Source organism: Eptatretus burgeri, chromosome 1 (genome assembly GCF_056783735.1).
Source record: "Eptatretus burgeri isolate ZD-2024b chromosome 1, Ebu_testis_v1, whole genome shotgun sequence".
Lineage (NCBI taxonomy): Eukaryota > Metazoa > Chordata > Myxini > Myxiniformes > Myxinidae > Eptatretus > Eptatretus burgeri.
Genome location: NC_140961.1, coordinates 9,129,841 through 9,144,733, shown reverse-complemented (window position 1 = coordinate 9,144,733; position 14,893 = coordinate 9,129,841). Strand labels below are relative to the sequence as shown.

The 14,893-nt window shown below is 42.0% G+C and overlaps 1 protein-coding gene across 2 annotated transcripts in view; it reads right to left on the bottom strand.

The window, feature by feature from the left end:
* The window catches only part of FNTA (farnesyltransferase, CAAX box, subunit alpha), a 104,955-nt gene that overhangs the window by 69,165 nt on the left and 20,897 nt on the right, over positions 1 to 14,893 (bottom strand). Inside the window, exons 3-5 of one of the 2 annotated variants that reach the window (XM_085871655.1) lie at positions 8,776 to 8,890; positions 8,183 to 8,287; positions 7,830 to 7,971 (exon numbers count right to left, since the gene is read on the bottom strand). In XM_085871655.1, the coding sequence (XP_085727781.1) occupies positions 7,830 to 7,971; positions 8,183 to 8,287; positions 8,776 to 8,890 (362 nt within the window). The remainder of the gene's footprint in view (positions 1 to 7,829; positions 7,972 to 8,182; positions 8,288 to 8,775; positions 8,891 to 14,893) is intronic. The other variant, XM_085871661.1, reaches the window with a different exon arrangement.

The window sequence follows — 14,893 nt, the reverse complement described above, 5'->3', positions numbered from 1 at the left end:
TCATGGGTCAATTTTGCCTCCTGTTCCAAACGTTGAATGGACCGATTCACCTCTTCCCGCAGGATCTTCTGGACCCGCACAACCTCCTCCAAGGCTCCGTCACGAGTTTGTAGCTGCTCCTCAACCAACCCGGACACTCTACTTCAAAAGACGGCTCTACCAGGCCTTTATCCAAGACTTCATCTTGGCTCATAATTTTATCTTGTTCGTCCAAACGAGCCTCCAATCCTTTTACCTCCTCCGCCAAATTCATCCCTTGCTTCCTCAGTTCTCCCCATTCTTCAACTTGCAACTGCATACGAGCATCCACACAGACACGATGACGTTCCATGCTTTCCTCCACTTTATCAACCCGAATGTTCGTTGCATCAATTTTATCTACCAATTTCTTCCGCATATTTTCCCCCTCCAATGTAATTTCTACCTTTGTTTCCTCCAATCTATCCTCGAATTTACTTTGTATTTCCCCCAATTGAACATCCACACACTCCTGCATCAGTTTTCATTTTCTCCATCTTTTCCCCCCAATTCATCCCTCATTAAATCAATCCGTGCACCCAACTGTACCCCCATTACCCCCAATTGATCTGTCATTTCTGCCCCCTGTGCCGTCATTTTTGCCATTTGTGCCATCATTTCCGCCCTCTGTGCAGTCATGTCCCCTATTAAACGTTCCAACAGTGTCTGGATAGTCATCGCACCGGTTTCCGGCACTGCCGGCCCCGTTACGGGCAATGAAGCACGGTCCACGCTCGGAATGGGGGAGGTTCCAACCCTACCCCCGTCTCTCCCCTCTTCCCCCGACTCGCTGCCAGACATGTGGCCTTCCTCCTCAAACATCTGCACATCCGCCATGGTGCAGAAGTCCCGTTTGCCGCCAATTAATTTAAATTTGAAAAATCCCGCCAAAATTTTCCCGCGCTCGCGCGCTTTTCTGTAGTAATTTTAGATTCCAATTCGTGGCGAGATTTTAATCCTGGTATATAATTTAGAGGGGTTCGAACATCCAACACCCTGACACCAATGTGACATCCACGGGACTTGAACAGTCCCGCCAACGTAGAATGAGCCGAAACGATGGAGGCGGTTTATTTGTTTATAACCCAAACATGGCGGTTCTAATCGCTCTACCGCAAACGGGACGAGGAAGGTGGCACGAGTCACTTTTCACTGAGTTGATGATGTTTATTTGTTTTTCTAATTATTACCAGAAATAACAAGACTCGGCAAGAAGAGGGATCCGGGGCGATTCGACGGGATGGTGTGGGATCGGGCGTGGGGAAAAACACAGACAATTCCAATGAATATACAGTTCTCAATCCCTCTAAGGCGCCAAGCACACACACACACACACACACACACACACACACACACACACACACACACACACACACACACACACACAACAGCTATTTCTGGTGGTCAGGCTGGACCATGGTGTGGACGCAACTGTCCCTGGATCGGCGTCGGACGAGCTGGCCTTGCTCTCGTCAGGGGGGCAGGAGAAACCGTGGTGCTGTCGACCTCCTGGTCTTGGCCCAAGTCTGCTCACAGCCGCCAGGGAACCAGTTCTGGCGCCAAGTTGCGAGCAGGAGAGGGAGGCAGGTCCGCCCGCCGTTCGACCCCGTACTCCGAGTCAGCAGAACCCCAGAGCCAACCAATGTGAGGCACGAGGCTTAGCAAGGCTCCAAGACAGGATCAAGAACACGATCGACTCAGCACAACAACAAGGACGCTCTCTGCCGCCACAGGGAACCACACCAAAAAAAAACCACGATCTTTTGGTTGTAATCTTCTTCCTCTTTCTTTTCGACCCCGAACAGAGCCTTTTTATCCTTGGTCCTCGTCACTTCCAATCGAGCCGTTTATTGGCCCACCGCCGTCGCCATCTGCCAATCGTGATCACGGGGCGGAGCCATCTGCTGCACTGTCCTGTGACGTCATGGCCAGTCTCCAGAGAATACCAAAAAGGGGTTTACGCAGACACACTTACCCTATCCCGTGTCCCTATCTAATTACGTGACAATTATCATTTCCCCCCTTGAAGAAATGAACATTTACTAGACAACTTATCACCACTGAATTGCTACTTATTACATCGAGATCCTGGTAAACTCGAACAGCATGGCATACCTAATTAAACATCCTAATTACCCTTTGAATGCATACCCCCCCTCAAACGTAACAATATGTTCTGACCAAAGGGTTATAATATTGATGAGAGTGCTCTTTCCTGAGCCAGCTCCTCCATGAACTATGAGCAGTGGTGGTGCTGATGCATGGGTCTTGTTGGCTCGGCTCCTTCTTAGCCCCTTAGAGTAGTTGATAACTGTATTGAAAACTTGTTGTTGATGATCTTTGTCATGTTCTCTTGCTGCCTCAAGCATTCTGTCCATATTGGAAATATCTATTCTATGATAGATTGCAGTCTCCACATTGAATTGACCATCTTCAGGCATATTAACCAACTCACCAGGGTGCCTTGCTGCTTGTTCTTCATCCTCGACCATTCCTTCTAGCCCCTGGTCATATTCTGCATCAATATCATCACCAATATGGACTGGCCTTGTGTCTCCAACAGCTTCAACTGCTGCTCTGGCTTCTGTTTAGGAAGAGCTGTTCTTTAACTTAAATGATGCAGTCTCTGTGGATGTTGTAAAGTTGAAGGCATGCTTCTTGATTGTCTTCGTGCAGTTCCTCCTCATGTCTCCAATGGTGGTACAACAGCAGCTCTGAGAAAAAAATATTCATGGGGATTGGTGTCCGAGCTAAATTTGTGGAAGCGCAGGACGGCTGGATGTCCTCGAAGCTTCATGTACCCAAGAGATGTATCAGCAAGTTTGATATATTTTGGCAGTGGAACTTGTAATTCATCCAACCATGAGACAATAGTGTAAGTAGAACTTTGTTCTGCTGAAGCACCCTCAAATTTGTTAATCCTATGCTTCGTGCAGTTGTCATACATGATAGCAAATTGTGCTAAACATATGTTCTCTATAACTTTTGACCTGGATGAGTACTTCTCAAAGATTGATGCTTTTGCCACAAAAACTCCTTTTCCACCTTCAATCTTAACCCTGCTTTCTCCTGCAAGTTTCTCCTCATCCTCACTGTCATCTGATATTTTAACACAGCATTTTGATCTGTGATCTCTAAATCCAGTTGCCACAAAGATGCATTTTATGTTTGATTCTGTTACGTGTAAGCTCGGGATCATCCTGTAGTATGCTTCACTTTCTCCGATCTCTCTGTGTGTTAGGAAAACTTGTGAAAGGTACCTCTGTTTTTCCTTCAGTGTCTTATTCTTGTACTCTTTTGCAGCAGCTTTGAGAAACCTCATTGTATCTGTGTCACCTTTGCTGCAATAATCTGTAATATATGTAATGATGGAAAAGAAGTCCAGGCATACTGCAATGTCCATATTTCCATCCCAGGATTTGATCCACTCTGAGTTGTAATTGTTGACATAGATTTCTTTGACTTTTCTCTTTTGGACAATGTTGGTTCCATGAGATGATACAGAAAATGTCTTGAAAAAGTCTTCTTCAGTAACATTTGCTATCTGAAGAATATCATTGATTTTCAGTGATTCAAGCGTTTCTTGATGAAAATCTTCGAGAACACATTTGACCTCCTTCCGGGTTTCTTTGAGGTGCTTGACATGTTGCTTGTACTCTTTTAGCTGGGTATTGCAATCCATATAGAGCCTTTCTTCATCAGTAACATAGTTCTCCAAATTAAGTGGTTGTGATATTACTGTTCGATCACTGGGAAATTTTGGATTGTTGAACCTGCAGAGTGTTGTATTTTCTGCATGCATTTGTGTGGTGATGAATCTGAACTTCTTTAACAATGTTTGCAATGTCTGGATAATCCAAGGAGCATGAAGTGAATTCATCCACAAAGTCCACAAGCACCGATTTCTCATCCTCTGTCAGTTGTCCTTCTCTGTCCATACTTCTTAGCTTTGTTATAGTATCTGATAAGCCTGGAAACTCATTCTCAAGTTCAGGAAGGTCACACCATGTATGTGTCCTGCACCTCTTAGTTGAAATTCCACATGATAGTTGTAAAATTGGACCTTCATTGGACAGTGCTTGTCCATTACAATATTGTTGAAAAACACTTTCACTCGATGGTCAAATATCCTAGTGACAGCCAACACATGGTTTTGCACAAGGTTGTGTTGGTTCTCTTTTGCGATGTACTCTTCGAGTGGCTCTCCATTAATGAGGACATCTTCGATAGTGTTTGTTTGTGTCCCAGATTTAAATGATACTTCTTTGCCCAGTTGTCTGAAGATTGACATGTAGATTTCTTTCCAACGCTTGTCTGCACAAGATAGGGTAAAAAAGAACTGGAATGCACCTAGTTGTTCCAATTTAGCAGTGAGCTCATATCTTTTTTGCTGCCAATATTTGGGTGTACCTGGAAGTTTGTCAAAGACAGAAAAACCATCATCGAGAGTAAGTAGGCTTCCATTAGAAATGCTGCCTTTCTGGTAACTAACATTTATCTGCCGCTCAAGGGCATACCTTTCAATGTAGTAATTAGCTGAGAAAACATTAGCAGTGTCAGATGAAAAAGTTGAGTCAATGTTTCGGAGTCTCTGACAAAAGAATTTCTGAGGTGAGAGGTTTTTTTTGTCCTCTAGCATAGTTCAGGCCAAACCTGCCATCTGGGTAGAATGTAGGAAATGCATTAATGTCCCAGCCATCATCTCTCATTAAATTTGTAGGTATCTTTCCTTCACCAGGTGCAATTGAAATACTTGCTTGATTTGATGACTTGCATTTTTTTTGTACAGATGATTTGGTCCTGTTTTCAAATAATCTTGCTTCTGGAAATTATTCTGACATTAAAGTTGATTTATTTTTTAATGGGATCTCTTATATTATTCCCTTCAATTTTATTTGATGTGTGATCATCACTGTCCTGGTTAGTATTTTCATTGATATCATCATCATCATCAGTGGCAGGGCGACAACTGAAGGTGTAGTGTTCATTAATTGGAATGTCTTGGTATGCTGGATGCCCAAGTTCCTTCAATAAGCCTCTGTGGACTAATATATGCCTCTTGCTGCACATTCTTGTAGCTGATTTTTCTTTTAAGTTTAACAGGAATGATACCAGCTTCATGCGGAGATCTAGGAAGACTGACTACAGAAGACAGGGTATCGAGGGGATCATTGTCGGTGATTGGAACATTGACAACTTTGTTCTTCACTGCAGACCACCTACTTTTTGGTAGCTTAAACAATTTCAAGAAGAGGATATTCTTTGCAATGAGTACATTTTCAAGTTCTGTAAGCTGCAACTTTTTGGGTCTTTGTGCAATGCCAAGGCCATTTACATGACAAAGAGGTGGAATTTGTTTCTTTTGGATAAGATGGGACCTGCAATTGTTACATATATATCTTTCCACTGGTTGTTCACCTTCACATTGTAATGGTTCTGTTAAAAGGTATTTGTTGATTTGATGGATGACAGAAACTGTCTGTGTTCAACTTTGTCACACTTTTCTTAAACCACAATTGTTGACATATCTGACATCCATAACTTGGGGTATCAAATGTTGCTTTCTTGAAGTTTCATGTCTTGTGTTTAAGTCCCTGTTGGATGATTTATTTTCTCTTCTCTGCTTACCCTTTTGCTGCAAATTCTCCTTGTTATTCTTGTTGTACTGTGCCCGTTTTACACACCTGCTCTTGGTGGGACTGGTCGTACTGTGCCTGTTTCTGACGCAACTGCTCTTGATGTGTTTGTCAATATTCCCTTTTTGTTTTCACATATCTATTTGAATCTTCTTTATTCTTCCTCTTTTTGTAATGTTTACAGATGGCAATTGTGAGCTTTTCCAACTCCTCAGGATTGTAGTGGATCTTGCAGTTTGGCTTGAAAGCAAGATGAGTTGAGAGACTTGAATTCTTTGTTGCAGCCTCTGCAAGTGGTGTTGTGTAACATTTCCCTGAGGGGAATGAGAGCTTGGAAATGTATGTTAGAAAGATATCCAAGTGTGAGCTTTGGACCAGGGTTTACACCACGATCATGGCAGTACTTTGGGTTGATGGTGCGTCCAGGTTGTCCTTGTGACACAATTTCGATGCTCCGACCAATGAACCATGATGTGCACATGACAATTATATCATCTGCCCAGGTGCCAGCCTTTCTCATGCTGTCTATGTATCCACTCCATAATTGACTTTCATTCATTGATGGCAACTTCATCCTTAAGTCCTGGATGATTGCATCTTTTGCAGCATTGAAGAGCTCATGCCTACCTTCTTTGTCGATTTTTTCGAAGAAGTTCATTACTGCCATTCTTAGTCTTAAATGGTTTCCTTTCACAGAAACAATATAGTCGGGAAGGTCATTGCGGATAGTTGGTTCTTGGACAAGGTCAGAGATGGCATGAAAAAAGTTCCCATCTGCTTCTGTGGGTGTTTTGATGGCCAAAGGCAAGTCTTGTTCTTCAATAAATGTCATGACTTTGGCTGCAAGCGATTGCAGTCCACTTTCAACATGGTCATTTTGGAAATAGTATGTCCTTCAGTGAGTGGGGATCCAGGAAAACTGTGAATAAACAACAGGGAATCTGAAAATTAATAAAAGATAAGCCATAAGGGCACTGTTGCATTAAGTTTAGTTAATTTAACATTAATACTGTTGAAGTTGGAATATTCACAATTTTTCTTGGGATGGTATTTCTAGCCGCGTCACGTTGTGAACGCTGCCTCGAAGAGAGCTCCGTGTTGTTGTTCTTCTTCTTGTTAAACCACAACCTTGGCAAGAAGAGACGGAGGCTGGCAGAATGACGCGGCTCTTGTATACTACAACTAATGCTGCCATCTTCAGTACTGAACTGGCAACTGACAGTTGTGCCTGGCAATATGGCGTGCCTGGAAACTGGCACGAGGATGACGTGCACGCCGGTGAATACCAAAGCATGCATATAGATTTAAGGGTGCCTAACACCTTGCCTACGACCTTGCCTGCCACCTTTCCTACCTTCATGCCGACTTCTCACCCCCAGAAACGTTTTGTCATGAGATTGAAAGGTTTTGTCTTCACTATAAGAAGAAGAGGAAGAAGAATAAGAAGAATAAGAAAAAGAAGAAGAAAAAGAAGAAAAAGAAGGGGAAAAAAAAACAACAACAACAACAACTTCCGATATTTCGTCACGTGCCTTGACAGAGCCAATCGCGAGACCCGTCATGGGCGATCGTCGTTCATGACGAGAAAATAGTGTATTTATGAAATTACAATACATTAAATGGAATAATCTTTAAAGAGTAACGTGAACTTTTCGAAACTTTAAAGCAAATGTCCGAATATATTTAAAAGTTCATGATAGACGCTCTCAAAAGGCACCCTCAATGCGAGGATGTGTACAGGTGTTTAGTATTTAAGGAGATCCGGATCCTGTATATAAAAGAGCTGAGTCCTAAAGGTTTTGTCTTCACAAGAAGAACAAGAACAAGAAGAACAACGCCGAGCTCTCTTCGAGCCACGTTCGCTACGCGAGACGAGACGTGGCTAAAAATCCTGTAGAATCAGTAATATACATCATAGACCCATGAACCTATATATTTTAAGGTCCTATGGAACACTGTCTGTGCAATGAACCAAATTTCATGACCAGTAGTAGTCTGTGACTTTCAAAAATGACACTCAAGCCACGGTATGCCCTAAAATAGGGGTGGTAACCACTTGCATGCGCTTAGCCTTCAGTCATCACATCAAGCAAGGCCACAGTTCATGACAGTCTTCCCTTCCCACATGTGCACAGAAGTAATTAAATAAATCAACACCCATAGTCACAGACGCACATTTGGCTGCGTTACCTGAAGGACCCACTGCCGGTGTTGCCAAGCATGGTAGTTTTTTGCATCCTGTTTCAGTATCTCAGCACAGAAAGCCAATTCTTCCGATGGATCCTTCAACCACTCCACAAGTAGTTTTCGATGATGCCTGTATTGCGTTTGAATACAAACAGCACGAGTTATTTCACCTGTACAAGGTGATGTGATGATGCAATCAAAAACATGCCGAGATAAATAATTGTTAACAACAGTCAAGCCAAGAAATGTTTACAAGATTAAAAAAAAATAAAAAATATTAAAAGGGCACCCAAAAGGTAAAACCACTTGCAAGCCAATGACCTGTTTAAATGATGACTCACCAGACTTGGTAGTTCTTTGGTTGATCTTCGATCATCTCCTGCACAAAAAGCAATTCCTCCCGCAGATCTTTTTTCAGCGTCAGCAGGATTTGCCTTCGGTAATGCCTAACGAGAGCCACGAGACAAATACACGTGCAATCTATCCCTCTGGCCGGCTCCACCATTCCAACCAACCAACCGGAGCCAAAAGTTTTCCTTCGTAATTAATCGATTGCCAAAGCCTTATTGAATGATGCCATCAGGTTAGACCAAAACAAAGAGTTAAAATAGTTTCTGAGATTGTAAAATAAGAGATTAAAAAGCCCTCAAGACAATGAGGCATCCAACAATAATCTGACTACACATGATGATGGTCTGAGGGATGACATTCGATAAAAAATAAATAAATAAATAAATATAAATAAAAATAATCACCATTTTTGGTCAAATAAAAGGATAAGCAAGCAAATGGAGAGAACCAAGCTCACAATTTTTAGCACGATACGTTACTGAAGAACCAGATTCAAGGTACAAGTGTACGTGCCACAACTACCGCAGTCGAAGTACCGTTAAAGTTTGTACTTGTTCAATGGTTGTTCATGTAAGGAACGTACCATAAGGTGTAGTTGGCAGAATTGAGGGCAATCACATCGGTAGTCAAATTAAGAGCACGCTCACTTCGTTCGTCCTGCTTCATCATCGCCCGTAAATAATCATGTGCATCTCGAACTGTGTGCATAAAAAAATAACAAACAAATAAGGACCAAGGTCAGTGCAGGAAATGGAGCATCGAGGAGACACGGCACTCAAAACAACGTTCACATCCCAACATAAAATTTATTTTCTTAAAACAATGAAATTGAGTGACTCGTGCATTAAACAGCAATAATTCAAATAAAAAAATCTAAATATAACAGGTTAATGCCATCTATTTGGACTGTATGTCGGTCCCACCCTGAAACATGGAAATGCTCCTTGGAGAGAAAAAAAAACAATAGTTGGGAAGTAAAAGTTGCTTCAAATTAATCCAAACCTACAGGAAAATTATAAATTTTTGTTAAATCGGACGAAAAACATTCAACCTGGGATGTGTATAAGCAACAGACCACTGCCTTAATTGCTCACAAAAAATTTCTTCACCGTTAACAAATAAATACACAACTTCCCATTTTTGAGTCATTTCAAACAGTGCAAGAATAAAAGGATTTTTTTTTTAATATAGTGGTATTTTTATCACAGGCTTTTGCTGCTCGAGTTCTTTTTCAGGTTGTACAAGTTTACTCAAAAAATGCAGGTTATTCAATTTACCTCCTCGACATCCGTCATCTTTTTATACATGTCCATTCCAGTACTCTTCTACATTTGCACACTTTTGCTGCAATTCTAAGCGGAGCATTCAAAGCAGCCATTTTAATCGAAATGGATACAAAAATTAACTTTTGGTTAGTGTTCAACAATGACGGAATCACAGCCCGCCACAGTGTTACGTAACATCCTGTAAACCGTGCAATCATTTTCTACTTTCATGTTGCATCCCACCTCACTCGTCTTCGTATTTCCAGAGTGTATTGTGAAAAAACTAAGATCATGACTGGTTCGACTCGGTGAGCAGTGAACACAATGATTGCAAAATGGAGAGACTTCTTATACGAGCGAGTGGGAGCGGGGACCAGCCTGGGCCTACGACTGGAATCGAGCAACCTCATCAGTCACATTCAAAGAAAAGAAAGCCTCTGTCGGAAATATCATCCAGAATATTTAGCATTGGGGTTTATATTTACTGGATCCAAGGATGAAACAAAGCCACAGTGCGTTATTTGTCAGGAGCTATTGTCAAACGAAGTGCATAAACCCGCAAAGTTGCACCGCCATTCATCTACAAAGGATCCGGAATGTGAAAAGAAGCCATTTGGAGTTTTTTTTTCAACAAAATAAATGGGAACTTTCCCATCAGGAGCTTTCAATGTGTAAAATGACAACTGTACTTTTAGGAGAGCATTTAGGAACAAGTGACCATAACATTGTGTGTGCAAAGATTCTGTTGAGGGTTAGAGTTCAGGATAGTAGGGTAAGGCTATTTGATTTCAGGAAGGAAACTTTAAGGGTATGAGGAGAGAATTGGGTGATGTAGATTGGGAGACTAACAACAGGACAACCAGCATCAGAGAAATGGGAAACCTTCAAGGACCAAATGTGTCGAGTGCAGAGCAAGTACATTCCAATGAGGTGTAGTAAAGCAGAAGCAGAGAGAGACCAGGGTGGTTGAGCAGTGAGATAAGGAATGCTACCAAGGAGAAGCAGAATGCATTTATTAGGTTGAAAATAACAGGACTGGAGTTAGATTTATATAACTATCGAAGTAAACAGAGGCAAGTTAAGAAAATAACTCGAGAACCAAAAGAGAATGAGGCCACGGCTTAGAATATTAAATATAATAACAAGGCTTTCTTTAAGTTGATCAGGGGAAAAGAACAAGTTAGGACCAGTATGGGCCCATTGAGGAATAGCACCAGGAGAGTGGTTCATGATGAAAGTGAGATGGCAGGCTTATTAAACAGGCATTTTTCTTCACTTTTACACAAGAACAGTCAGGAGAATTGCCAAGAGCTAAGAGTATTCATCAAGGAGGTTAGAAAGGGCTTTAACAGAAGATTCAGGTTGGAGTGGAGGAAGTAAAGGAACAGCGAGGTAATCTTAGAGAAGATAAGGCTCCGGGTCCAGATAATATGCACCCGAGAGTGCTGATGGAGGTAGCCGAGCAGGTAAGCGAGATATTAACGGATATTTTCAAGAGTTCACTGGAGTCAGGACAGGTACCGAAGGATTGGAGAGTAGCAAATGTAACACCATTATTAAAGAAAGGATCCAGAGAAGAATTGGGAAATGATAGATCTGTTAGTTTGACTCCAGTTGTGGGGAAGGTGTTGGAGACATTAATCAAGGACCAGATGAGAAACCATTTAAATAAATAAAAACGAATTGAAGGTAGTCAGCATGGGTTTACCAAAGGTAGTTCCTGTCTAACAAATTTTTTAGAGTTCCATGAAGCAGTGTCTGATTGGGTGGATGATGGAAAGGCAGTGGACATAGTATATCTCGACTTTAAGAAGGCCAATCTTGGCAAAACACCTTCCGAATCCTTCGCTGCAGCAGCAAATCTACGGGGAAGAAACGATGTCACGTGCACATGCATTTTAATGTCACAAGAGGTTCAAAGAGGGATGGGAGGAGGTTGAAGACGATCCACGGTCTTGAAGACCTTCAACGAGCAGAATGGCGGACATCAAGCGTGTGAAGCAGATGGTGCGCGCAGATCGTCGACTCACGGTGCAGATGATTGCTGAGGAAGTTTCCATCAACAAGGACACTGTCTGAAGCATCATCACTGAAAATCTCGAAATGTGCAAGGTGTGCACAAAAATGGTGCCCAAGCTGTTGTCCGAGGAACAGAAACAGCAAAGAGTCACTGTCTGTCAAGAGATTATCGAGCGCCTCGAGGACGATCCAAAGCTGCTCGCGAGGGTCATTACTGGCGATGAATCGTGGATATTCGAATATGATCCTGAGACCAAACGGCAGAGTTGTCAGTGGAAAAGTCCGGCATCACCAAGACCAAAGAAAGCAACGATGTCAAAGTCAAAAGTCAAGGTGATGCTCATCGCGTTTTTTGACATCAAGGGCATCGTCCACTTCGAGTTTCTACCACAGGGTCAAACAGTGAATCAATACGTGTACAAGGAGATCCTCCGGCGTCTCATGAGATCAGTCCGGGACAAGAGGAGGGATCTGTGGGAGAACAACGCCTGGGTGCTCCACCATGACAATGCCCCTGCTCACAGTGCCCTGAGCATCCAACAGTTTCTGGCGAAGAGGTACGTGCCAACTCTGGAGCAACCCACGTATTCGCCAGACTTGGCCCCTTGTGATTTTTTCCTATTCTCCAAGTTCAAGGGGGTGATCAAGGGGACCCGATTTCCTGATGTGGAAGCCATCAAAATGGCCGTGACGAGGGAGCTCCGGAGGATTCCAGAAGAAGCCTTCCGGGGGTGCATTGAAGAAGAGGATGGACAAGTGTGTGAGACTGGAGGGAAACTATTTTGAAGGGGACTCGCTGCAATTTCAATATATTTTTTGGAATAAAATTTCTGTGAAGTCAATCCCATTACTTTTTAGACTGACCTCGCACACGAGAAAGGAGGCGGTTATGAGGAGATATGATCGAGTGTTTGAGATAACAAAAGATAGAGATAAAATAAGTGCAGATGAATTATTCAACAGAGTGGACAGTGATAGGACCAGGGACCATAGCTTGAGAGGAAAGAAGAGGAGATTTAAGACAGTAGTAAGGTAGGGCACTTTCACTCAGAGAGTAGTTTCTGCATGGAATGGCCTCCCTGGAAAGGTAGTTTGGCCGCCCAGCAGAAAAAGCAGATAAGTTTAAATTGGAATTAGACAGGAACCTGGAAGTTATGGAGACAGAGGCGTATGGGGATGTTGACAGGACTTTTAGGTAGTTTGAGCATTGATGGGTGATTGCGTGCATGTGTACGGAGTGCTGTTGGTGGGGGTTGTCTGGTTGATGCGTTTTTAACCAAATCCATGCCCCCTCCCCTGAAGGGAAGAAAATAGAGGAAAACAAACAAACAAACAAAATATTATTTCATCAATTAAAAACTTTTTTGCATTTCCTTCCTTGGATCTTGTGTGGATGGATTTATATGGTGTTCGCGGATGAAATGTTCTTGTGTGGATGAAATAAGATTTCCTGTTCTGTAAACCTCTGGAAACTCAAGACAACTGGTGAAGAAATATTCAAAGCTATTGATTCCTACATGTGTGAACATTCATTAAAGTGGTCGGATTGTATTGGAATATGCACCAACGTTCAATGACAGGAGTGCACAAAGGTGTGATAAAGCCGGTAAAACAAGTTGCCAAAGCAGTACGAGTACTGCGCACAGAAAAGCCAAAGCAGCTTGCCCTTTGGAGCCAGAACGATACACCGTTCTGACAGATAGTCAACTTTGTTAAAACAAGGCCACTTGATTCTCATCTTTTTGCTGCACTATGAAATGAAATAGGAGCCGAAAACGTCCAACTGTTGCTGCACACCGAGAGCCGTTGGCTATCATGCTGAAGAGTCTTGCAACATGTATTTGAGCGACACAAGGAACTGGAGGAATTCTGCTGTCTGCACTGTCGCTGAAGAGGCACGAATAAGTGATGAAACCGGTCCAGCAGCTGAAGTGGTGTGTTGCATTGGGATTCTCATGTGTGTACTATGTATGAACATCTTTATAGCTGTGGAGGAACTCTGGGAAGGGTTTGAAACAGCAAAGCACTGATCTTATGGAGGCCTTCTTGGGTTGCTTTATGCAGCAGCTTTGGCTAAGAGTGTGGGAGGTGTCAATTATTTATATAATCCAGTTACCTGGGTTTAGTCGATTAGGTGAGAGCTGATGGGCTATTCTATCCATTCACAGGTGAGAGATGTGGGTGGGTCTTTATTATTTAAATATTGACTGCTTTTAATGTTTGCACGTGCTACATGCTTGGGAGCCTCATTGGTATGCATTGCTGTCTGCGCTGTAGCTGAAGATTCGCGAAGAAGTGATGAAACTGGTCCGGCAGCTGAGGGGGTGTGCAGCATTGGGATTCTCACATGTGAACGTCTTTATAGCTGTGGAGGAACTCTGGGGTTTGAAACAGCAAAGCACTTACCCTTCTTGGGTTTCTTCATGCAGCAGCTTCAGCAAGATGAGTGTGGTGGGTATCATATATATATATATATATATATATATATATATATATATATATATATATATATATATATATATATATATATATATATATATATATATATATATATATATGATACCCACCAGTGTCGCCGACAAACACAGGCATATATATATATATATATATATATATATATATATATATATATATATATATATATATATATATATATATATATATATATATATATATATATATATATATATATATATATATATATATATATATATATGCCTGTGTTTGTTTGTCGTGTTGTAACGCAAGAATGGATTAACGGATTTTAATAAATCAAACTAAGAAGGATTCAGGGACCTCCTGGGAAGGTTTGTGATGATTTTTTTTATGGGTACATGGATTCACGTGGCGAAACTGCAAACACAAACTTGTAATTCTGGCTATCCCTGCACTCATTTTCTTCTTGTCCTATTGATTAGCCATCACAGCAAAGATTGGAATTTCCGTCAGCGAAGCTACGGGTCATATATTCGAGTATGATGGGCAATCAATGAGTAACCTTAAAAAGGCGATTAATTAATTATTTGTGAATGTAATGTGTGTAGTTGCAGACAAATGTTATATCTATGGGTAAGTCATGTTTTGCCTGTTTTAGATCTGGCAACATTGATTGTATGACATCAACAGATCAGTTCCAAGATGGCAGCTCCCTTAGATGCATGCACCAGGGAGGAGCAACATTCTGTCATCAATTTCTTGGGAAGTGAGGGTGTGAATCCCAGTGGAATCCATTGCAGAATAAAAATTCAATATGGTGATGCATGTTTATCGCTGCAGCAGGTATACGACTACGACAGGAAGTTTAAAAGTGGGGTGTGCAGTAGCAGATGTTACTCGCTCGGGCCAGCCTCACAGCTGACACACCAGAAATGGTTGCAGGAGTTGAGCGCATGCTCAGGGAAAACCGTCGTCTTACAC